The sequence below is a fragment of the Podarcis liolepis genome, assembly GCF_965112155.1.
Source record: "Podarcis liolepis genome assembly, chromosome: 14".
Lineage (NCBI taxonomy): Eukaryota > Metazoa > Chordata > Lepidosauria > Squamata > Lacertidae > Podarcis > Podarcis liolepis.
In genome coordinates, this window is record NC_139569.1 from 29,865,651 (window position 1) to 29,889,864 (window position 24,214).

General features: G+C 46.0%; 1 protein-coding gene across 3 annotated transcripts; it reads right to left on the reverse strand.

Moving 5' to 3' along the window:
- Nucleotides 1-730: 730 nt before the first annotated feature.
- ANKDD1A (ankyrin repeat and death domain containing 1A) lies at nt 731-19,456 on the reverse strand. Of its 3 annotated transcripts, XM_083475131.1 has the most exons (15): nt 19,095-19,456; nt 14,661-14,764; nt 12,840-12,938; nt 11,633-11,731; nt 9,678-9,782; nt 9,366-9,464; nt 9,080-9,178; nt 7,634-7,732; nt 7,365-7,463; nt 6,653-6,751; nt 6,397-6,495; nt 5,152-5,247; nt 3,785-3,986; nt 2,560-2,691; nt 732-2,038 (listed from the first exon to the last, which is right to left on the reverse strand). In XM_083475131.1, exons 1-15 carry the CDS (start codon nt 19,126-19,128, stop codon nt 1,977-1,979), a joined length of 1,527 nt encoding a protein of 508 aa, XP_083331257.1. In that variant the 5' UTR covers nt 19,129-19,456; the 3' UTR covers nt 732-1,976. The 3 variants fall into 3 exon arrangements, with proteins under 3 accessions (XP_083331259.1, XP_083331257.1, XP_083331258.1); XM_083475133.1 differs by lacking the exon at nt 19,095-19,456 and having other exon boundaries at nt 731-2,038; nt 11,633-11,772; nt 12,840-12,934; XM_083475132.1 differs by lacking the exon at nt 19,095-19,456 and having other exon boundaries at nt 12,840-12,934.
- Nucleotides 19,457-24,214: the final 4,758 nt, after the last annotated feature.

Consider the following 24,214-nt stretch of genomic DNA (forward strand, 5'->3'; position numbering starts at 1 on the left):
TGGGCCTACAAAGTTCCACCTCTGCTCTAAGGTGTACAAAAATAAGAGTTTAAGCATGGATTACCAAAGTATTGGCTTTGGTTCTTAGTATGCAGTTCTAAATCAAGTCGACCCTAGTATATTTCACATGGACTGAGTCAAGCTACTCCTTCGGGGGGGGGGGGGGAGACATGGTGCAAAAAGCATGAGGTAGCTGCCCACTGTTTAGGCACTGAAGTCTCATGCTCCATCCAAGTTCATATGAAATCTGCTTCATGAAGAACATAAAATAAATGGCTGATTCGTCTTCTGCTGTAACACTCAAAGGGCATTCTTGTGCTTGAGAAGCATGCAGCTGGGGCATCTGTTTGCAGACACACAAATACTCCATAAGAGTTAAAGGAAAAGATGGGTTTTCTTCAGTAGAAGGACCCTTGCTAGAGCATCTGTCTTGCCTGCAGAAGGTCTCAGGTTCAATCTCCAGGGTGGAGGAGAGGAGAGACCCCTGTTGAAACCCTGGATAGCTCATAACTTTGCCACACACACACAAAAGCTTTACAAAATAAAAAAATTCCTTCCTGTAGCACCTTAAAGACCAACTAAGTTAGTTCTTGGTATAAGCTTTCGTGTGCATGCACACTTCTGTGTATCTGAAGAAGTGTGCATGCACACGAAAGCTTATACCAAGAACTAACTTAGTTGGTCTTTAAGGTGCTACAGGAAGGATTTTTTTTATTTTGACTATGGCAGACCAACACGGCTACCTATCTGTAAAAGCTTTACAGCTTTTGTGTCTAGATTTTCACTTTTTGAAATTGAGCAACCCTAGTGTCACACTTAGGCCTCCAGCCGGTTTTCACTTCTGGCCCTGCCTGCCGCTGGCAAAAGGGTCCCTGGAGGTTGTCCAGGAGGGAATATAGTCCTCAGACTGGAAAAAGATCTGCTAACCTAGGCCACAATCCAACCCAAAGTAAGCATGCATCTAATTGTATCTCTTGGAGTCTGTGGAACTAACAAACACTTAACTCTGACCCAATGGTGTCCTTGGCTTTTTTGCACAGAGAGAGGTCCGAGGGTGAGTGGCACTTCTTCATAAAATTCTTGTTTTTTTTAAAAAAAATATGCCTGCATGGGAGAAATTTAAGCAGCTTACACTGAGAAATAAACGTGGCTCGCTAGCACCAGACTGGCACAAGAGCAGAATTCTAGGCGTTTCTCTCTGTGCAGTCTCCAATGGTGGAACATGATGCCATCATTCTTTAGTGAAACTTAAATCAGTTTTTTCCCTGCATTTGTAGCTACCCCTACCACAATGGAGGTGCGTTTAGAAAAACCAGGAGAATTGCAGAGTTTTCTTATTTCACAATGAGATTTTCCAGCTGAGAAACATTGTTATGCATGTCCCATTACACTCTTAACAGCATTTGCTGATCAGTAATTTATATTGATTTAACAAGGTTTACTCAAGCAGGGCTGGCCCAGCCATGAAGACAGTTGCCTCTGATGGCCTAACTGAGATCGAAGAGCATGCTGTTCACCATTGCTGCCTCCTACGTGGTTGCCACAAACCCACCTCCTCTGTCACAGGCAGGCTACAGTTGTGGAGAGGGATTGGGTGCAGTGGCGAGTTTTCCTGAAGCGGCAAAACATCCTGGGCCATCCTGGAACTTGAGATTGTAACCTTAGTTTTAGATCTGGAAAATATGGTGTATATTTCACTTCCTGGTCTCCCATGTTTTGAGAATCGTGCCTTCTCTTTACTATAAAGAATGCTTTGCTGTGAGCAGAGTCTGTTGATGTACCAACTTGCATTGTTACCTGATCTTGAGCGGAGAGTGGATACGGTTGCCATTTGCTATGGCAAGAAGCCCTTGGAGAAAGAGTTTATGGATACTTTCCGACCAACAGTTCAGAAATTGTCCATTTTGCTTGCTGTGGCTCCAGCGTGAAACTTCTGAAGCAGCGAAAACAGGAGGTTTCCTGTGCTCTTACTGGTATCACATCGCGGTGCACTTCCTTGGTGAGGTGGAGTCTGCATTCGCCTGTTTCCTGATGCTTTCTGTTTGAAAACAAAATGCAGTTCTTACGTCCTTCAGATTTCTTGATAGCCATCTATGCTAAACTAGGCTTGAATCATAGAATCATAGAGTTGGAAGAGACCACAAGGGCCATCGAGTCCAACCCCCTGCCAAGCAGGAAACGAAGAAGTCTTAATTCTTTCTGAGAGATTTTGAGTGATAGCCTTTATTTATTTCTTGCATACATAACAATACTCTTCTTCCAAGGAATTCAAGGTGTCATACATAGTTCTCCACCCCCCCACCGCCATTTTATTCTCACAACAACCCTATGAGGTCAGTTATGCCGAGAGGCAGTGACTGGCCCAAGGTTGCCCAGTAGGGATTTGAACCCAGATCACACACGTCCTAGTGCAACACACTAAACAGTACAACACATTTCCTTAACGATAAGGAACGCGGCTTAAGCATGCCTACTTTTTACAGGATAAAATTCAGCTGACACTGATGAAGATGAGCTGGATAGCCCAGCTAATCTCATGCAAAGCCAGGTGACCCTTACCTGCCAAGTCTCTTCTTCCGATGCCCACCAGGCCTTCATACAGTCCTTTGACTGGGTTTTCCCCTGCCATAATCACGCTATGGAGCCAAATGAGCAACATCCTATGACCGTGTTCTCTGTAGCTTTTGCTGCCTAGAAAGAAGAACGGGGGATAGCAGGCGCACACACAAATACAAAGACCCTTAAATGATTCATAGTGTCTTATGGCATAAGTGTGAAGAGTGGTTAGCTGTGGACTTGACTTGGAATAGTCACAACCAGATTCTTTGTTATAGGAAAAATGCCTCCAATTTGGGACAGGGCTCACCACCTTGGGAGAATACTATCTACCACAGCTGTCACCATCTCCGTGTCCTCCAGCTGTTTTGGATTTCAGTGCTATCAGGCTGCAGCTGATGAGAGATGATCACCCAAAACAGCTGGAAGACCCCAGGGCCACATTTACACCACACATTGAAAGCAGTATGGTAGCACTGTTTAGTCATGGCTTCCCCCAAAGGATCCTGGGAAGTGTAGTGTGTCAAAGGGTGCTGAGAGTTGTGAGGAGACCCCTATTCCCACCACAGAGCCACAATTCCCAGAGTGGTTTAACAATCACCTCAGGGAACTCTGGGAACTGTAGTTTGGTGAGGGGACTAAGGGTCTCCTAACAATGGTTAACAAATAGCAGCTCCCAGGATTATTTTGGGGTAGCCATGACTGTTTAAGTTGCCATAGTGCTTTAAGTATATATTGTGTAAATGTGGCCAAGGTTGGCAAAGGCAGATCCTGGAGAGCAGTTGTTTGAGAAGGCAGGGGGGTTCCTTTCACAAACCTCCAAGCACCTCCTCCTTACTCCTCCAAATTTGCTTCTAATATCAGGCTATTGATTCTGTCTTTAAAAGTGTTCCCCAAACATTTTGATTGGTGAGGGGCAAAATTTTACTGTTTACACGCTCAGGCACTGGGATTAAGCTGACCTCAAAGCACCACTCTCTGTGCTTTCTGCCTGAGTTGTAGCCCTCCATTGGCAGCGGGCAAGTCCACAGCAGTGACTCATGCAGAGAGGCAGCAGGGAGCCTCTCAGAAAACCCTCCTACATGCCTTCTGTGTGAGTGATCGGGGATGGGCTGTTAACTGCATTGCACACAGAAGGTTCCTGGTTCAATCTCCAGGTAGGTAGGAGCTGGGAAACACTCTTCCTAAAAGTGTACGGGCAGGTGCTTCGTCTGAGCAACCGACCTACCTGCCCACTGGTGCTCAATGGCTCTGATATGAGCCTCGGTGAATTTCCAGTAATGTGCCAGCTTCTTCCACTCGTTGGGTTTGAGGTATTTGGTCGCAAGCCTCCACATGACGGAGCGGATGTGCTGTGTCTCCATCCGGTGGTCCTGCTTGAAGGTTAAGTGCTTGGCTACCCAGGAGTCCGAGTCGCTGTTCAGATTATCCTACAAAAAAAGTAGCAAGAGCTGATTTGCTGCTAACTTGAATTTCCCCCCAAAATTTAATTCCCCCTACTACTGACAAATGTTTTCTCCAAGCTATCTATAATGGCTATAAGGGGGCTGCAGAGTGAAGGAGGTGCCTGCCTGCTGAGTTCGGTTGCTGATCAGAAGGTCAGTGGTTCGAATCCCCACGACAGGGTGAGTTCCCGTTGCTCTGCCCCAGCTCCTGCCAACCTAGCAGTTCAAAAGCACACCAGTGCAAGTAGATAAATAGGCACCGCTGTGGTGGGAAGGTATACAGTGTTTCCGTGTGTTCTGGTTTCTGTCACAGTGTTCCATTGTGCCAGAAGCGGTTTAATCCTGCTGGCCACATGACCTGGAAAGCTGTCTTGAATAAATGCTGGCTCCCTCAGCCTGAAAGCGAGATGACCACCGCAACCTCATAGTCAGCTTTGACTGGACTTAACCGTCCAGGGGTCCTTTACCTTTACCTTTTACCTGGTGTTTCTAACCATTGATGGGCAACTTCAAGGCCCCCTTTCCTTTTCTCCTGCCTTAGAGTTCTTTATCTTCACATTTGGACCAGACAGCCATTCAAATGGAAGACACCTTTAAACATAAGGCTGCCTCTGACAGATCTTCAAAAAGAGGACCATCCTCTGTAAAGCAAGGACACATGGCCACCTCATCACATGCTTTGCCCTTGCCAAGAGCACACTCTTCTTTGTCATCTCTACTCGAGCCAAACTGACCTCTCCTTTCGTTCATAGCACCTGCACTGCTTATCAACATTCTGTTGCTGACACCTTTCCCTTCAGCAGCTGTATCTGTGAACATTCCATTCCCACAAGCCCATATATAGAGACAGAGATACACACACACGCACACTCGTACCTTGGATCCCGAAAGCCTTGGTACTTGGACATTTTGGCTCCTGAACACTGCAAATCCTGAAGTGAGTGTTTGCAAACATTCTTTGGAACCCAAATGTCCGACAGGGCTTCTGTGACTTCCAATTGGTTGCAGGAGCTTCCTGCAGCCAATCAGGAGCCGCGCTTTTGTTTCTGAAGGTTCTGGAAGTCGAACGGACTTCTGGAACTAATTTTGTTTGACTTCTGAGGTACCACTGCATACATGAATGTTTGGATATTCCATAATGCCCACCTACCTTTTCCCATTTGTAAAACCTATCTGCTTTGATGATCATGTCAGCCAGGTTGATGTGGTTGCCACGGGCAGCAATATCTAGGGATGTTTTACCTTGCTGAAATCAAAGGTAAGAGCAGGAGAAGGAAACATTATTTTATTATTATTTAGCAAAACTTATACACCGCTTGATGGTAATAAAACGTGCTTTACAATGAATATTAAGATTATCAATAAAAAGCTTAAAAACAAGTAATTAAAAACATGTAAAATACCATTAAAATAAGACAAGTTGAAAACACATCAGCCACTATGTGTCTGGATAGGCTTTCCAAATCTCAGCAATAATCGCACAACAGCATTAATGCATTTATCACTTTCTTAAATGAACAAACAGTATTTAGCTCATAAAAATATATACCACTTGATTGTAAGGAAGAAAGCTCCAAGTGGTTTGACTTCTGCCATATGGCCCATTTTCCACTGATGATAGATTGATAGATGCATAATATGACCTTGTGATATTTCTCCAGAAATTTAACATACGTATATATATATATCATTTTAAAGCTTTTGGAGAGCAACCTGCAAGGAATTGCTTCAGGGAGGGAAATGTGTTTTTGTCCAAATTTTGAACAGGGGACCAGGCAAATTTCATAAGCTCCTTGCAGCAAGTGAAAAAAGGAATCCAATTGGAAGGAAATGAGAGAGAAAGGTTCTGTCGTTTGGGGCTCATTCACCCATGCACAATCGTATGACAACTGCCTAATGTGCTCGGTCCATTGCCGGGTCATGCCATTCCAACTTTGCAACATTGCAAAAAATGTTGCTCTGCTTTCCTCCTCTGCAAGACTCCTCTGCAAGACTCTGGCAAAAACCATGGTGGGCAATTCAGGATAGACAACAAATGAAAACATACCAACCAACCAAATAACACAGCGCTTGGCTAAACTACAGAATTCCCCACCACAAAGACATAGTAGTGTCTGCCAACGTGGATGGCTTTAAAAAGAGGTGAGGTGGATACCTCGAGCATAAGGCTATCAATGCCTACAAATCAGGATGGCATACCACTGAATTCCAGTTCCCGGGAATCACATGGTTTCTTTTCTTTATTAAAACTTCTTTTGAGTGTCATCTGCCTTCAATTTTTTCTGAAGTTCAAAATAATATTAATGTTTCCGTTCAAATATCTGTATGCTGATTGCCTGCATTCTATTCCAACCATGACTGGGAAGGTGCTACTTGTCTGCAATGGAATTATTACCTTGTCTGTTAGTTTTAAGTTCACCCCAGCGATAAGAATCATCTCAGCAATGTCCTGTCTCCCATGCTCTGCAGCAATATGCAGTGGGCTCTGCTGCCTCTGGGTAAAAACAGAAAATAAGGAGCTAGTATTAATGAGGGCCTATTACTCTATGGTGGAGCACTGATGGTCTCTTAACATTTTGGACATGTAGATCGTATATCAATAGCATGAAACCATACAGTTTATTTCTTTAAAAATAAAATTAAACTCTTACATTATCAGTGATATCCAGGTCACATTCAGCATCAATTAGGAGTTTAACGATGGCTGGGTGATTCTGTAGCACCGCAATGTGCATAGCTGATGCATTTTGCTGTAAAATGAAGCACACTGATAGTTTTGTGTACAGTTGAAGTGGGGGGAAGCCTGCCTTCTAAGGTACATCCTCTGAGCTAGAAGGTCTGTCTCTTAACATGACAGGATTATTGAATGGAACAGGTACAGAACTCTGCAGGTGTGCAAAGGCACCCATTCTGCTCTGACACTGGAAACAGGTTTTAGGGCTAAAAGCCTGAAGGCAGAGAGGTTCTTGTGGGGTGGAATATCACATACGTGATTTGAACCAGATCAACCTTCCCCAATCTGGTGCACTCCAAATGCTTTGGACTACAACTCCCAGCAGCCACCAGCTGGCATGTTGACTGGGGCTGATCATCTGGAGGGGGCAGCAAGCTGGGGGAAGGGTGTCCTAAACCAGCTTTCACTGCCGCTAACTGAAGGTTGCTGGGAGTTGTAGTCTAACAACATTTGGAGGGAGCCAGTTGACGAAAGCTATCCTAGACAACAATGGCTTGGCTGCTGAGCTGCTTAGCCTTCTTAACTTACAAAGGATGGACTCAACAGACCCAATGCACTCTCATTCCTCCTTTCTTTGCTCAGAGGCACAAAGATGCTGTAGGTGGTACCCGACCAAATGAGCTACTTACGTAATTCAGTGTATCTGTGTGAATTCCTGCATCAATAAGGATCCTGGCCATGATCTCATAGCCATTTTGTGCAGCATAATGAAGGCAGGTCATCTTTTTCTAAAAGAGAGAAAACACCATTCGGACAATACAAGAGATTGTCCATGCGGCCCATGTGCCTTAACTCAATCCCAATTATTTTATTGCTTATCAACTGCCCCCAAAAATCCTCAGCATCCTTCCTTCAGGGGAGCTGAGATGGGTATCACCTTCCAGTGAGAGCCACTGACCTGAGTTTGGATGTTGACATCACAGCCGGCTTCCAGGAGCAGCTTCATGCAGCCATGATGACCATTTTCAGCAGCCAAGTGCAGGGCGCTGAACCCTTCCTGGGAAGGGAGAAGAAGAGGAGAACCCTGATTGCACTTCTAATTATTTATTATTTCATAAAATGTACATACCATTTGATAGCGCAAAACTAAACAAAACAAAACCACAAAGTGGTTTACAAAAATAATTAAACAATGTAATGATCAGTTAAAAACAACTATTTTAAACTTTCAGGAATAATTAAAACCAACAATAAGCTAAAAACCAGATCGAAACACACCAACATTCTGCATGTCTAAAAACAAAAATGTTTTTAGCAGGTGCCAAAAAGAGAACTCCTGTACCCTCCCTCTCCTTTTGCCATTCAGCTTTTTGAGCTGGGCCAAGAGGTGGCAATATATTTCTTCCAGAAACTGGTGCCAATCAATGACTGAACTCAACCTCCTCCTTCTCTGCTGTCCTCCCCACCTCCACAAATACCTTCATGCATCTCATACCCTCCAACATCCCGCAGAGGAAAGCCCTGTCTTTCGGGGCCGCGCGCCCAAATGAGTCATGTGACTTGTGAGAGAGCACGGCCTCCCCCAAACGTGAGTTTTTCAGGGCCGAGAGCGAGCAAGTGAGCAACTTCCCAACTCCCCTCCCCACTGACCATCCCAGCGCACATGGCAGGAGCAGAGGCAGAAGGAGAAGAGCCTTGGCACCTACCCATACCATATTTTTCCTCCTCTGTTGGGGTCCACATGCTGCAGCTGACGGTTCTGCTCCTGTAGTTGGCTGCTCCTTGTTAGAGTGGCGTACCTGAGCTGTGGTGCTCAAGGGCAAGAGGAGCACCTGGGGCAACTGCTCTGTGCATCTTTCAGGGCTGCACTTTCGCGGGAGCCAGGTGAATCTCGCGAGAGCACGCCCTCCCCCCCAATGCACATCTTTTGGGGCCACACACTTTCGGAAGCCAAAACCAGGCATCTCATGATCCAATCAGAAGCTGGAGTGGCTTCTGCAATTCCGGGATGCCTTGCTTAAATCAGGACAGTTGACGGGTATGGCTTCTTCATGGTATATTCTTCTTACTGAGTGAACTATGTTCCTCAAAGGGTGGTTAGAGTGTCAGATTAGGACCCACAAGGCCATGGGTGGTACCCCATGTTAGTTGGATCCACTGAAATCACAGGAATTTAAGTGTGTTGTATTTCAGTTGGTCTACTCTGAGCACACCTGGTTCAATAGCCCACTCAGGGACAACGACCAATGGGTGGCCTTAGGCCGGCCACTATCTCCCAGCCTAATCTACCTCACAGGCTTGTTGTGAGGGTGAAATGGGGAGAACAACTATGTACATCACCTTGAGCGCCTTGAAGGAAAAGGAGGAGATAAACGTAATAAACTAGCAAAGGTCTTCTACTCACCGTATTCTTCTCATCAAGGTTCATTCCTACATCTATAAGCTTCTTCAGCACCTCTGCATGACCATTCTTGGCAGCTAGATGAAGCGCTGTGTTCTTCTCCTGCAAATCAAGGTGACATCCAATAGAAATAAGTGTGGGTGATAGCCTCTCAAAGTACCAATAATTTAAGGGCCAGTCTAGAGAGGGAAATGGAGACGGAAATAAGCAAAGCCCCAAAGGGTGAAGAAGACCCACAGACAACAGCAACTGGACTGAACGGGATGCCGATTCCTGTTCCTTTTCATACCTTGTCTTTGATTCTGCAGGCACAACCTAAGCGAATCAGGAAGTCCACCACCTCCAGTTGCCCATTCTCAGCAGCCAGATGAAATGCCGTCCTGTCCATCTTTAAGGAGAGAAAGGATGAGAGTCATTGTGGTATAGTGGTTATGGTGTCAGACTAGGACCTGGGAGACCAGGATTCAAATCCACACTTGGCTATGAAGCTCACAGAGTGACTTTGAGCCAGTCACCGCCGGATAACTATTTGCATATTTGAAAAACAAGAACTATTTAACAAAAAAAGGCAGTGCCTTAGACTGTTCCGAAAAATTCCCACCTTGTCTTTCTTATCCAGCTGCACATCCTCGAGGTCTTCCATGATGAACTCAATGACCCTGATATGACCTCTTTGGGCTGCACAATGCAACAAGTTGCGACCATTCTGGGTGGGGGAAAAAAAGGAATGGGATTCAGTTTGTGAGATGTGGGCCTAACACACCAACTGTTTTGAACTATAGCTCCCGTCAGTCTATTAAACCTAATTGCAAATTCAAATGTATCCCTATCATGTTTTATGACTTCCTTGATATTGTATGTGGGCTGGAACTGGTCTGTGACCGAAATAATAAAATTCAATTTCCTTCTATTGTTCTGGCCCCAGCCACCACTGGGTGGGTCCACCACCCAAAGCTTGCCCACAAAGAAAAGCAGCCCTCGGGCTTCCAAAGAGCTCCTCACTCCTGATCTAGTATCCCTGAGCAATATATTTTTAAGAGAGGAAGTATGATGAACTTATTGAAGAGGGGAATTCCAGGAATGGAGGCGGATGAGGACAAAGCAGTCAACTCTTCGAGTTGCATGAACTTTCCCCTGAACTTTACAGCCATCACAGCCTCGTTGAGTGCCAAAAATATCCTCCATGCTTATCTTTTACAGCCATCATTTAATGCTTTACGCCTCCTAAGTTATTTATTATAAAAATATACAGGCTTGCCCTTCTGGCTATGTATGGTTTACACAGTTCCAAACTTGTCCCGCTGAGCAAACACCACCTGCCCACACAGGACGACTGGGTGCTCCCGACTAAGAGTCCCCAGCTGCTCTGAGGCTACTTTCGCAGCCACTTCCGCGTGCCTTGGGAGACATGCATCTCCGAGTGGTTTCAGTTCAGGCCAAAGGAATTGCACGCATCCAATAAAGGTCATTGGGTTTAAGACTGGTCAGTGCAAACATCTGCATTAGGCTGGCAGGCAGTGGGGGCAGGAAGGAGAGAGGAACTTGTGGAGCAAATGATGCACCAGGCAATTTTCATCCCACAGTTTCCAGTGCATTTTACCATTACTTTCCTCAGTGTAGACAGTCCAAGGCTTTCTTGGGATGCGTGTTTGCTTTGCAAGAGCCCCAATCCACTGTAAATATACATCCCAAGGGAAGATCTACACCACACATTTAAAGCACACTCAACACACATTTAGAGCATGTGACTTCCCCCAAGGAATCATGGGAATTGTTGCTTAAGGTTGCTGGGAACCATAGCTCTGTCAGGGTGAAACTACCGTTCCCATGATTCTTTGAGAGACGTCATGTGCTTTAACTGTACCATTTGGATCTTCCTTTAAATTTGCCAGTCACAGTGCAACCTGAATTTGCTGGTGTTCAAACGAATTCCACCTGCAAATTAGTGAGGGCAGTATTCAACTGAGTTTTACTTGGAGCAGGTCCATTAATTTCCATGGGTCTACCCTCAGAATTGATGCTTTTGAATTATGATGCTGGAGGAGACTCTTGAGAGTCCCATGGACTGCAAGAAGATCAAACCTCTCCATTCTTAAGGAAATCAGCCCTGAGTGCTCACTGGAAGGACAGATCCTGAAGCTGAGACTCATGAGGCCACCTCATGAGAAGAGAAGACTCCCTGGAAAAGACCCTGATCTTGGGAAAGATGGAGGGCACAAGGAGAAGGGGACAACAGAGGAATAGATGGTTGGATAGTGTTCTCGAAGCTACCAACATGAGTTTGACCAAACTGTGGGAGGCAGTAGAAGACAGGAGTGCCTGGTGTGCTCTGGTCCATGGGGTCACGAAGAGTCGGACACGACTAAACGACTAAACAACAACAACCCTCAGTAAGACTGAGTTGACTACCTAAATTGCTTATTCAGATTTCAAACTTTTTAAAATTTATAGACTCTCCAATCAACCCACACACGCAGTCAAAAGGCAGTCAAAAGGAATCTCTCTGTGTGTCATACAAAGCTGTTAATACCAGGGAGCCAAGGAATGATGCCATACCTTGTTTTGGCAGTTGATTTTGGCACCAGCAGTGACAAGGATCTGAAGGACACGGAGGTGGCCAAACCAGGCGGACAAGAGGAGGGCGTTCATCCCAAACTGGGTAGCCAGAGAGAGACAGAAGAAAGGTCATCTTGGGTCTGGAATAAAATGGCAGTTAGTCCTTGCTCAATTTGCCTAGGAGAAAGTTGTGTGTTCTAGGAATGTAGGAAGCTGCCTTACACTGAGACAGACCTTTCAGTCCATCTAACTCAGTATTGTCTACACTGACTGGCAGTAGCTCGCAGGGTTTCAGACCAGGGTTATTTCCTGGTCCTACCTGGAGATGGGACACGGGTGGTGCTGTGGGTTAAACCACAGAGCCTAGGGCTTGCCGATTAGAAGGTCGGCGGTTCAGATCCCCGCAGCGGGGTGAGCTCCCGTTGCTCGCTCCCTGCTCCTGCCCACCTAGCAGTTCGAAAGCACATCAAAGTGCAAGTAGATAAATAGGTACCACTCCTGCAGGAAGGTAAACGGTGTTTCCGTGAGCTGCTCTGGTTCGCCAGAAGCGGCTTAGTCATGCTGGCCACATGATCCGGAAGCTGAACACCGGCTCCCTCAGCCAATAAAGCAAGATGAGCACTGCAACCCCAGTGTTGTCTGTGACTGGACCTAATGGTCAGGGGTCCCTTTACCTTTACCTGGAGATGCTGGGGATTGACCCTAGGACCTGGTTGTATTTTTCTAAAAATATATCCTGGTTTAGCATATGCCTATAATAAACTGCTGCCAAAGTGATGTCACATCACATTTTAGCATTTGTGACTCGCTGCCTTGTACTTTGTATGTGGCACTTCTAAAAATACTGGTTAAGTCCATGGCAGTGAACGTCTACCATCATTGTATGCAGAAGAGCCAGTTGCCCTACTGGTGCTGCTGGGAGTTGTTGCCCAAAACATTTGGAGGGCGCCAGTTTCAGGAAGGCTATCCCTGAGCCTCCATCATTCACCTCTGCCTTTTGAAAAGAACCTTTATTATTTTTTTATGACACGTTCATTTTTCACTTCCCTGTATTTTACCACCTGTATTGGTGGCTAAACATTTTAAACAAATAAACCAAGCAAGCTTCTTGGAGGAGGTTCTCATTCATAGCAACCAAGGAGCTGGGTTTTATGAGGCCAGCCGCATTTCGCACAGATGCAAGAGCTGAGATCCTCCTCAAGCTTACGTTGTCCTCGTCATTCACAGAGGCATCGTGGTCTAGGAGAAGACGGACGGCCTGTTCGTGACCAGCTCCTGCAGCCCAGTGGAGAGCGGTCCTGTCTATCTGGAAAGGAAGGACAAGGTTAAGTAGGGGGAAGAAAAGGATGCAGAACAGGTGGGTGGGTGCTGGGCAAACTGCTGTCAGTGTCCCCCAGCCACGCCTTCCCTCTGCAACTAAATATTCATTTATTTTACATTCTATCCAATCTTTCTTCCAAGGAACTAAAGGTGGTGTGGATGTGCTCCATCATCTAACTTCTCTGCAAAGAAATCAGGATGAACACTCAATAAACCTAGAAGCACCCAGTGCCAGAATTACGTATAAGCTAAACAAGCTATAGCTTAGGGCCCCATACTTTGGGGGGCCCCTAAAAATTTAAAGGGAAAAAAATAACAACTGGATGTACATTTCGAAAATATAAGTTAAAAAACAAATAAAGTAAAACCTACACACAGCAACAGTGTTTTGTGTTGTGTATGGACCTATTAGGTCCATAAATTACCATATAGCATATATTCAACACAAAAAACAGCGACAATTTGTTGTTGACAAAGGACAGCTGGATATATAAAGGGCCCCATTACCTTCAGTAGCTTAGGGCCTCATCAAACCTAAATCCAGCCTCAGAAGCACTCATAGTTTCTGGGTGTCCTTTTTTCCTCCTCCCTCCAAAAGCCTTTTTCTTTTGTGCCACCTCTTTCACACTGCAAGTCTCGCAAGCTGCTCTGGGAGCTTTTGTGGCTGAAGAGTGGGATAGAAATGCTCAGTATGATAATTAAAAAATATATTTGGGGCTGATTTGGCTTTGGGGCTAGCTTAGAGCATATAGAGGGTGGGACGCAGGTGCCGCTGTGGGTTAAACCACAGAGCCTAGGACTTGCCGATCAGAAGGTCGGCGGTTCGAATCCCCGCGACGGGGTGAGCTCCCGTTGCTCACTCCCTGCTCCTGCCAACCTAGCAGTTCGAAAGCACATCAAAGTGCAAGTAGATAGATAGGTACCGCTCCAGCAGGAAGGTAAACAGCGTTTCCGTGCACTGCTCTGGTTCGCCAGAAGTGGCTTAGTCATGCTGGCCTCATGACCTGGAAGCTGTACGCCGGCTCCCTCGGCTAATAAAGCGAGATGAGCGCCGCAACCCCAGAGTCGGACACGACTGGACCTAATGGTCAGGGGTCCCTTTACCTTTACTGCATATAGAACACTGGAGGGAGAGTTTGGCGACAGAAAAGATGTCCCTTTTCCTCCCAACCACATTTCAGCTTCACTGTTCAAGGAGATTGGAGAATGTCTCATGACAGAGTTCTTGGATCTACAGTGGTACCTCAGGTTAAGAACTTAATTCGTTCTGGAGGTCCATTCTTAACCTGAAATTGTTCTTAACCTGTTCTTAGCTAATAGGGCCTCCCACTGCCGCTGCACCACCGGAACACAATTTCTGTTCTCATCCTGAAGCAAAGTTCTTAACCCGAGGTACTATTTCTGGCTTAGCGGTGTCTGTAACCTGAAGCATCTGTAACCTGAGGTACCACTGTACTTGGTTTGGTTTTGTTCTCCTGCAACACAAAACGTCCCTGTGTTCCAACCGTGAAGGGTCTAGATAAGATGTGGCAAACCTGTGTGCCATCAAGATGTTCCCGGATAGCGTCAGTGAGCATGGCCAAGGGCAAGGGATGATGGGAGATGTAGTTCAGCAACATCCAGAGGGACACAGGTTCATCACCTCAATTCAGATTTCTGGGGAAGAGCCCACAACATTATCTGGACCCCATCCCCTGTAAGCACCTACATTATTCTTGGCCTTGACATCCACCCCTCTCTTGATCAGCTCGTTCATCCGCGCTGTGTTGTTCCGCTTTGCCGCATCGTGAAACTCTTTCTCCGAAAGAAGCACTTGGGAAGAAAAACAGGGCACGGTGGTGTTAATGATGGTTACAGGACAGGTTGTAAGATGGAAAAACACAGAAATTAAATCCTAGAGGGAGTTGGGTACATATTGTTGACTGCAAGGAGGTGCCTGAACAGATGGAACAGATGGTCCACCACAGTTAGCTTGGACCTCAGTCAGTCTCAGGGAGTGGATCAGTCTGTTATGGGCCCATGCTAGGAAGCCATCGGAAGCCTGCCTCCAGCAAAGCCTCCTTGGATAGAGCAAAGTCAGATCAGGGACTTGCACAAAGACCCAACGGGCATCCTCCAGGGCAGCAGACAGCAACACAGGGCAGAATGTTTTTCACCCTAACATGATGGTTGAGCACAATAAAAGCCAAATTGGAATGGAAACAGTGCCAGAATGTAGGAAACATAGGAGGGTTGCCTCAGGCATAACCAGATCATTGGTCCACCTAGCTCAGAATTATCAACATTGACTGGTTCAGAGGCAGCGAGTCCCTCTCAGCTCTATCTACAGATGCTGAGGCACCCCTCAAAAAACATATATTTATTTTTAAGACTATAAGCCATTTAATATTGAAATATCCAAGCTTTGAACAGGAATATATAAAAATACAACTAAGTATGATCCGAGGGCTTTAGAAGGAAATGCCCATCAGCAAGGTGAAACAGAGATATTTATTTACACAGGATGACTAGTACTTATAAGTTATAATAAACTAGAGGTAGCTTTCAACAGCCGTGAGACAAGTATAAAGTCAACTGAAGGGAACTGTAAAAAGCATATGGGGGGAGGGGGAGGGTGGCAGAGGGAGAACTATTGTTAAACTCACAGTCATGCTTCAGGAAGAAGCAGATTTAAAGCAGTTATTAACTAAAGGAATTTGGTAAGTAAGACGTACCTATAAAACTATATAAAGCTTCTCTTTTGGGATAAACAAATAGGTTGGTGCTTTATTAAGAATTATAATAAGCGAGACACCTTTTGGATAATCCACTCTTCATATTATATACAGTGATACCCTGGTCCTCAAATGCCTTGGTACTCAAACGACTTGGAACCCAAACACTGCAAACCCGGAAGTAAGCTTTTTTCAGATGCCTTAATGTGCTCCGTTTTTAGTGCTACGCTTCCTATTTGATGGCCACACTTCCGTTTTGAGTGTTATGCTGAGGTCTGTCTGTTTTTGCTATTTATTTTGTGTTTTTGTGGCTCTTTTTTTGTTTGTTTTTGTGACTGTGTGGAACCCAGTTCAGCTACTGATTGATTGATTGTGTGAATGCAGTACATTGTTTATTGCTTTCATTTTATGGATCAATGGTCTCGTTAGATAGTAAAATTCATGTTTAAGTGCTGTTTTAGGGATTGTTTTTAAAAGTCTGGAACAGACTAATCCATTTTGCATCACTTTCTATGGGAACGCGCACCTTGGTTTTGGAACGGACTTCCGGAACGGATTAAGTTTGAGAAGTTAATGGGGACAAATTCCTGGGGAATAAGGCAGTCCATAGCTTCTCACCACAATGGCTATTCCGTGGTACCTCGGGTTAAGAACTTAATTCGTTCTGGAGGTCCGTTCTTAACCTGAAACTGTTCTTAACCTGAAGCACCACTTTAGCTAATGGGGCCTCCCACTGCCGCCTGAGCACAATTTCTGTTCTCATCCTGAAGCAAAGTTCTTAACCCGAGGAACTATATCTGAGTCTGTAACCTGAAGCGTCTGTAAGTTGAAGCGTCTGTAACCCGAGGTACCACTGTGTTCTTACTTGCACAGTATGCATCTGTATTCCTGTTGCTGGGAATCACAAGCAGAGGGGCAGTGCTGTTGCACTCAGGTCTTGCATGTGGACTTCCTATTGGGGCATCTGTGAGGCCACTGTGAGAACAGAATAGGGGACTGGCCATCTGTCACAGATGCTTTAGCTGAGATTCCTGTATTGAAAGGAGTTGCGCCAGATACTGTTCTATGACTCAATGGGCCATTGACCTGAGCCAGCAGGGCTCTCCTGTTCTTAAAGACTGTACCTGCTGCAGACATCATGTATCAAGGGTGGATCTTGTACATAAACTTAGATGGCTTTAGAAGGAGGCTAGACAAATTCATATAACAATAAAGCTAAGCATACATACACATACTGGTGCAGCGATGAAACTGCTAGCACATTTGCAAAGCTAAGCAGGGTCCAAGTATGGTTTCAGATTGGATGGGAGACCGTGTGTTGAGATTGCTGCATCACAAGGGTGGGGGAAGGGTTAGACTTGTTGATCCCTCAGGGTCCTTTTCAACTCTACAGGTCTTTCAATGGATATATGCTATTTCCAGTGTCGGAGACAATTCACCTCTTAATACTAACTTCTGAGAATCACAAGTGGGGACGCTGCTGCCACTCAGGTCCGGCTTTTGGGCTTCACATGGAGGCACCTGGTCAGTCACAGTGAGAACAGGAGGCTAGACCAAATGGGCCATTGTCTTGATCCAAACTATTGTTCTTACATATATATATTTATTCCAATTTTTGGAACCAGTAAAGTATATTCCAAATTTTAAAAGATGCTTGACACCCATGTTATACTTTGTATAAGTTGTATGGAATAAATATAAATATAAATATAAATATAAATATAAATATAAATATAAATATAAATATAAATATAAATATAAATATAAATATAAATATAAATATAAATGTATGTATGTGCATGTGTGTGTATTTATAATAATATTATAAATACATAAATATAAATAAATAAATAGGTAGGTTTCCCAACATCTCTTGGCACTCTTAAGGAGCAACAGCTCCCATAAATATTTGGGGGAAGCTATAGCTGTTTAAGGGACGCAGGTGGCGCTGTGGGTTAAACCACAGAACCTAGGACTTGCCGATCAGAAGGTCGGCGGTTCAAATCCCCGCGATGGAGTGAGCTCCCATTGCTCGGTCCCTGCTCCTACCAACCTAGCAGTTTCGAAAGCACGTCAAAGTGCAAGTAGATAAATAGGTACCGCTCTGGCGGGAAGGTAAATGGCGTTTCCGTGCACTGCTCTGGTTTGCCAGAAGCGGCTTAGTCATGCTGGCCACATGACCCAGAAGCTGTACGGATGAGCGCCGCAACCCCAGAGTCGGCCATGACTGGACCTAATGGTCAGGGGTCCCTTTACCTTTATAGCTGTTTAAAGTGGTATCACAGTGCTTTTAAATGGAAGCGGCCGCAGACACTCAATTAACTAGCTAACCAACGCCAGAGTATCTGTGCAATAATCACCAACAACTGTTTTCTGAACAGGCCGCCAGAGTGGCCAATGCAGTAACATTCACATGTTGTTGGGCATCAGCTCACATCACTCCTTGAGAGCAAGGACAAAGCTCAGGGATGATGGGAAATGTAGTCCAACACCAGCTTGTTATTGAAATACCTATTTTCTCTCTGTGTGTGCACGTCCATGGGTGTGTAATCAGGATTGGGACCTCAGCATGCAGATAGATAGGGCTTTTTTAACCCTCTGTGGTCCTGATGAAAATTATCCCCCTGCACACTTGCTATTTACACTGGAAGGGAAGCTCCCGTTCACCTCGCTGGGCAGCTGGGCAAGTAGCTCTGGGTGCGGAAGAGGGTGGGAGAAATCGGGGTGTAAGGTTTGAACTCTCCCCACTCCACATGGACCGTGCTCCAGATCATGGAGCTCCTCCTCCAAAACTCAAAAGGTGCAGCTACACGTGTACGCCAGGGGGACCAGCAGGCGCGCGCCCACTTCGTGCATCGGCTGTTCCTAATGCAGGCGAATAAATCTGATCCTCACTCAAACAACAACCCCACAAAAGCCCCAACTCTTAGATGAGGAGTCTTAGAGAGAAAGCACAAAACGCTGGAATGCAAGAGCCCCGGCTCAACGGGCTCGAGGACCGGGCTCCGGGCGAATTCCTGCCCATTTGGGTTAGATCATCCACGAGGAGCGCGCCGAGGAGGCTTTCAGCAGAGGCCGGGAAGAACTCTTCTCCTTCCCCCTCCCTCCCCCCACACCTCGAAACCCGAGTTATCCAGTGTCACCCCCCCCCCACGCATCCCACCCCTAATCCCTTTCATTTCGCCGCTTTCCCTTCCGATTGCAACCCCGATTGCACGCTCCTCGGGGCGGGAACTTAAACCTTCGACCGCAGTGGCACTGCCAGCACCGGCCACATTATACAGAGCGACGCCCCACGCGCGAGGAAGTCGGTGGGAAGTCCAAGAGGAGCCCTCGGTTCTTCCTCCACTTTTGCCTCGGACCCCCCCACCCCATCCCCACCCCGCTTCGTCTCTCCTCCCTCCACAGCCCGCACCCCTTTCACTTACGGGTGTCATCCTCGGAAGCCAAGTCGTCCTCCATGGCCCCTGCAAGCTCCTCACGGCCAGAGCATCCCAGCTGTAGCCCGGCCTCCGCTTTCGGAGGCAGGAGAAGCCTGCCTGCCTCTCCTTTGGCTAAACGCAGCAGCAGCAGCAGCAACAGCAGCAGGCGCCAGGATTTGAACGCGCATCCCTTAAGCCCTGGGCATGGGGCGCGCTCTCCGCCCCGCGGCCCAGCTGTGCAGGCTGCGGCGGATAAGATGGTGTCAAATTACTCCATCCGTGGCGGCATCTCCTCCTTCTGCTGCTCCTGCTGCTTTTTCCCTTCTTCTCCTCCTAGCGGGGCTTGTGGGAAATGTGCTTAAAATAGCCTATGAGCCATTGCACAGAAAGGGAGCTCAGCTCCCCTTGGACTTGTCATGGGCGAAGCTGCATTCACACGTGCGCCCTGTCTGCCACTCCACGTCGGTGTCTGGATGGGTGCAGGCTGGGCCCAGCCTCTGGAGAGAGAGGAATTGGCACGTGTGTGTCTAAATATTGAGCAAAGGGGATGCATGAAGAGGTGTGTCTGCCTTCAACTGTCTGGAGAGGTTTCGATTCATCTGTTAATATTGACCTTTCTGTACCTGCCCCGCTCTTGACACGGAAGGTGACACAGGGAGGTTTACACAGAAGGAAAAAGCAATCACTATTAAAATGCACACATACACACAATGCAAAAGACTTCTTAAAAAAGCAGCACAAAATAATCTGGAGGATTTACCCCCTTGCAGAACTACAATTCTCAGCACCCTTAATAAACTACAGTTCCCAGGATTCTTTGAGGCCATGTGCTTTAAATAGGTGTTTGTGCACCCCCATTTTTCGCTTTTCATGTCTTGGATTTATTTATTAAATTTATAGCTCACATGCCTTCCCATACATACACACTAACCTTTTCACACTTTTCTAATCATAGCTAACATTGCAATCACACAGATGATTTATGGAATATACTTTACATTCTCCATGTTGCAAAACAGATGCAAAAATCAATTCATCTACACATCAGACAGACGCCATTTCTGTTGTCTTCTCAGCACCTATCGAATAACTCCCTTTTCATCAAGATTTCTAAGTAGAGATCTTTACATCAGTCTGTATCTGTACTGGATTTGAAAATGGCTTTTTTAATATACGGACTTGTTTTTCACTGTATTTATTGTTGATGTTTTTACTGCAAAATCACTTCTAGATATTTTTATGGGAAGTGATTCATAAGTGGACAAACAAACAAATAAAATATCCCTTTCATAATTTATAGTAATCAAGATGTCTTCAGCTCTATGTGTCTTAAATTCTATTTGTTTATGCGATTTAATTTAGGGGATCTATATCTTACTCCACAGCGGGCTGCCTCCCGGAGTGCCTAACATGACATTTTAATTAGAGATAATTAAATGCAAAAAAGAGATTCATATCAAAACAGCATAAATCCGTAGCTGCAGAAGAAACTTCTAGCCAAATAAATGATACAAACCCAGCAATATTATTCTAGATGTACTTATTAAGAGCTTTCTAGGTAACATAACCATTAAATTAGAATCAAGGAATAGGTACTAGCTTCTAGACTTCTTGTCGTCCAGCTTTATCTAGCTGGACAACAATTTCCATCTGTCCTGATTTTTCTAGACTACTGACTATGCATGCACAAGCATTATTTCATCTTTAAAATTTCTTATTACATGTATAGGAGCTTGAGGTGGCAACTCTCTGTGGTCCTGATGATATGTGTTTCAGTCCATGTACCACTTTGGAAAATATGAATTGGGTAGGTTTGCCACACCCCTAATATTGTGGTCTAAAACCACTGAGCCTCTTGGGCTTGCTGATCAGAAGGTCGGTGGTTTGAATCCCTGCAACAGAGTGAGCTCCCGTTGCTCTGTCCCAGCTCCTGCCAACCTAGCAGTTCGAAAGCACACCAGTGCAAGTAGATAAATAGGTACCTGCTGTGGCAGGAAGGTAATCGGCATTTCCGTGTGTTCTGGTTTCCATCAGTGTTCTGTTGCACCAGAAGCGGTTTAGTCCTGCTGGCCACATGACCCGGAAAGCTGCCTGTGGACAAACGCCAGCTCCCTCGGCCTGAAAGCGAGAGGAGTGCCTCAACCCCATAGTTGCCTTTGACTGGACTTAACCATCCAGGGGTCCTTTACCTTTCACCTTTTTATTGCCACATGTACTGGCTCCACTTGAGACCTTCACATATTCTATGCAAAGGTCTAAAGTTCTTCTGATCCCATCTGGCTGAAGCCTCATCACAACTGGGAACAATGGTAAGACACTCAACATGCAAAGGTCTGAAGTGGGAGTGTGTAGGGACAGTGGGACAGACCTGGTGAACATGCATCCTTCCTAGTTTAAGCTCCATATGTTCACACATGCTTGACCAAGACTATTCTCTGTGGATCCTTATGTAACAAACCAGGGGCTGTACCTCTGCTTGTTTCATTCACCAGTCCCCTACCCCACACCCCATCAACCACTCTCACCAAAGCCACCCACCCCTCCCCTTATTCATTTTATTCATTTCATTCAAAATGTATACACTACTTGATTGTAAAAAAAACAACAACCCAACATCAAAAGCTGCTTACAAAGAGAGTTCATCAAACTGCAGCAGCTCACCTGAGCTTCCCACTTTGGACAGCCCCTTGCTTGCCTCTGTCTTTGGTTTCCCCCTCCTCATGCTCCAAAGCTGCTGCAATGTGACAGCCCAGTCTGTCACCATACCGTAGTTTGCAGTGCCCCCTGTCAGTGGCCAAGCCAACTGCTGCGTGACGACAGCCTTTCAAGTTTATTGTATGCAAAACATGGCACCATGAGCTCACAAGAGAGGGAGGCGTCAGCAAGCTTGTGGGAATGTAAAGGTCTGCAAAAATAAATAAATAGAAGAAATCTTTTGCAGGTGGACCTAAGCAGGGGGACCACTGTTAAAATAGTCTAAGAATGACTGAGCATGTTCAGAAGGAATGGGATGTCGCTGACTAATAGAGTCAGGGAAGAGGCAACAGAGTGTCCTGGAAAGTAAAAACCAGCTGGAACCTTGAAATTGAGTCCTCCACACACTGCAATATTTTGTGGCATGTAATGTCTCTGCTTATCTTCTCCTTTGTTCATGCCTGCAGTTGTATCCATCTGTTTCCCACCAGGTGGCAGGAAAGCCTGCAATATAGATGCTTTGAGATAGGAAGACTGACGGGCTTTATTACCTCTTGCAAGCAGATTTCAGGACCCTGGGATGCCACTGCATGGTTCCCAAACTTCAGCAGTGCCTATGATGGCCTGTTTATATATTTGTATGAGGATGAGATGTAGTGATTGCATGAACTGTACCGTTTCAAAGTACCCATGGTGGATCCCCCCCTTTCAACAAAACAATTTATTATACAATTAGTACACTTATATACCAGTGACACGGGTGGCGCTGTGGTCTAAACTACAGAGCCTAGGGCTTGCTGATCAGAAGGTCAGTGGTTCGAATCCCCGCGACGGGGTGAGCTCCTGTTGCTCGGTCCCTGCTCCTGCCAACCTAGCAGTTCGAAAGTACATCAAAGTGCAAGTAGATAAATATGTACTGCTCCGGCGGGAAGGTAAACGGCGTTTCCGTGCGCTGCTCTGGTTCACCAGAAGCAGCTTAGTCATGCTGGCCACATGACCCGGAAGCTGTCTGTGGACAAATGCTGGCTCCCTTGGCCTATAGAGCGAGATGAGCACCGCAATCCCAGAGTCGGTCACGACTGGACCTAATGGTCAGGGGTCCCTTTACCTTTACACTTATATACCATCTTTTTGCCAAACCATTCAAGGTGGTTCCTTCATCTTGACAGGCCTTTTTGACAGGTGGGCAGGACCTCCTACATGCCAATGAGCTGATGTCACAAGTAATGTCAGGGGACCCAAACTAAAAAACGCACAAGCAACCCCTTTTGTGAGCGTAGCTTGAACTGCAGAGGAAGATCCTTTGCATTGCCAGTTTCAATTTAACCTATGATGCAAAGGGATATTTGCGATTACAGCAAGTCCTGCTTTGGACAGGCATTCATTTTTGTGAAGATGAATGTTGGAAGGACTTCTTTACAAAGTGCATAGTTAAATAATGGAATTCACTCCTGCAAGTTGTAGGCCATGTTCACAGCATACATTTAAAAGCACAGTGATACCATGTTAAACAGCCATGGCTTCCCCCCAAAGATTCCTGGGAAGCGTAGTTTGGTAAAGGAGTTGAGCGTTGTTCGGAGACTCCTGTTCCTCCCTAACAGAGCGACAATTCCCAGAGTTCCCTGTGACGAAGCAATGGCGGTCAAACCATTCTGGGAACTGTAGCTCAGTGAGGGGAACAGATAGACAACTCTCAGCACCATTAGCAAACTACAGCTCCCAGAATTCTTTGGGAGAAGCCATGGCTGTCTAAAGTGGTATCACAGTGCTTTAAATGCAGTCCCAGCACTTGGACTATATGCAAGGAAGAAGGCAGGCAAGTGGGGGCTGGCTCAGGGCAGACTGAGGTGGGGGGGGGGACAGAGCCCCATTTGCCCTTATGACCTTCCTCACCTGTATCTGCAAAAACCATAAAGCTGCACTATGACCCTGTGTCAGGCATGGGCACAGAGCAGAGCCTTCTTAAATCTACCACCTATGCACCAGGTATTTCAAACACCATCATTGGCAAAAGCCTAAACCCAAACCTGTTTCTTCCCGCCTTTCTTTGTTTTGTTATTTCTCCCTCTTGTAGGGGGGGGGAGGGGGGTGCTGCTGCTGCTCAGGATGCAGCGTCACTGAGTTCTCCTCCCCACCCCTGGACGCCCTTCTCTCTTGTGCCTTTCCGGCTGCTGCAAGTACATTTCCTTGGAGAAAGTCTATGGCAGACATCTGCACTGCAGCTATTCTGCTGATGATGACAGACTTTCTGGACTGGTCTCTGGACAAGCCAAGGAAATGGGAGGAAGGCAATCAGACTAATTGCTCCCCAAACTACAACTTATTAAATTAATTCTAAGCCAGTGTTGGCAGACTGTGCATTAGGCGAGGTGAAGCCATTTGCTTCGGGCAGCAGATCTGACCCTCTCCCCATCCCCAGAGCACTGCTGCCA

What these genes read in the sequence shown, in the direction of transcription:
- ANKDD1A (XM_083475131.1), bottom strand. Translation starts at nt 19,128, where the DNA reads ATGGAGGACGACTTGGCTTCCGAGGATGACACCC. An exon ending in AGCTGGATAAGAAAGACAAG is followed by an intron (nt 9,465 to 9,677) that starts GTGGGAATTTTT and finishes CTCTCCTTAAAG; the next exon opens with ATGGACAGGACGGCATTTCA. An exon ending in ACCTGGATATCACTGATAAT is followed by an intron (nt 6,496 to 6,652) that starts GTAAGAGTTTAA and finishes GTTTTTACCCAG; the next exon opens with AGGCAGCAGAGCCCACTGCA.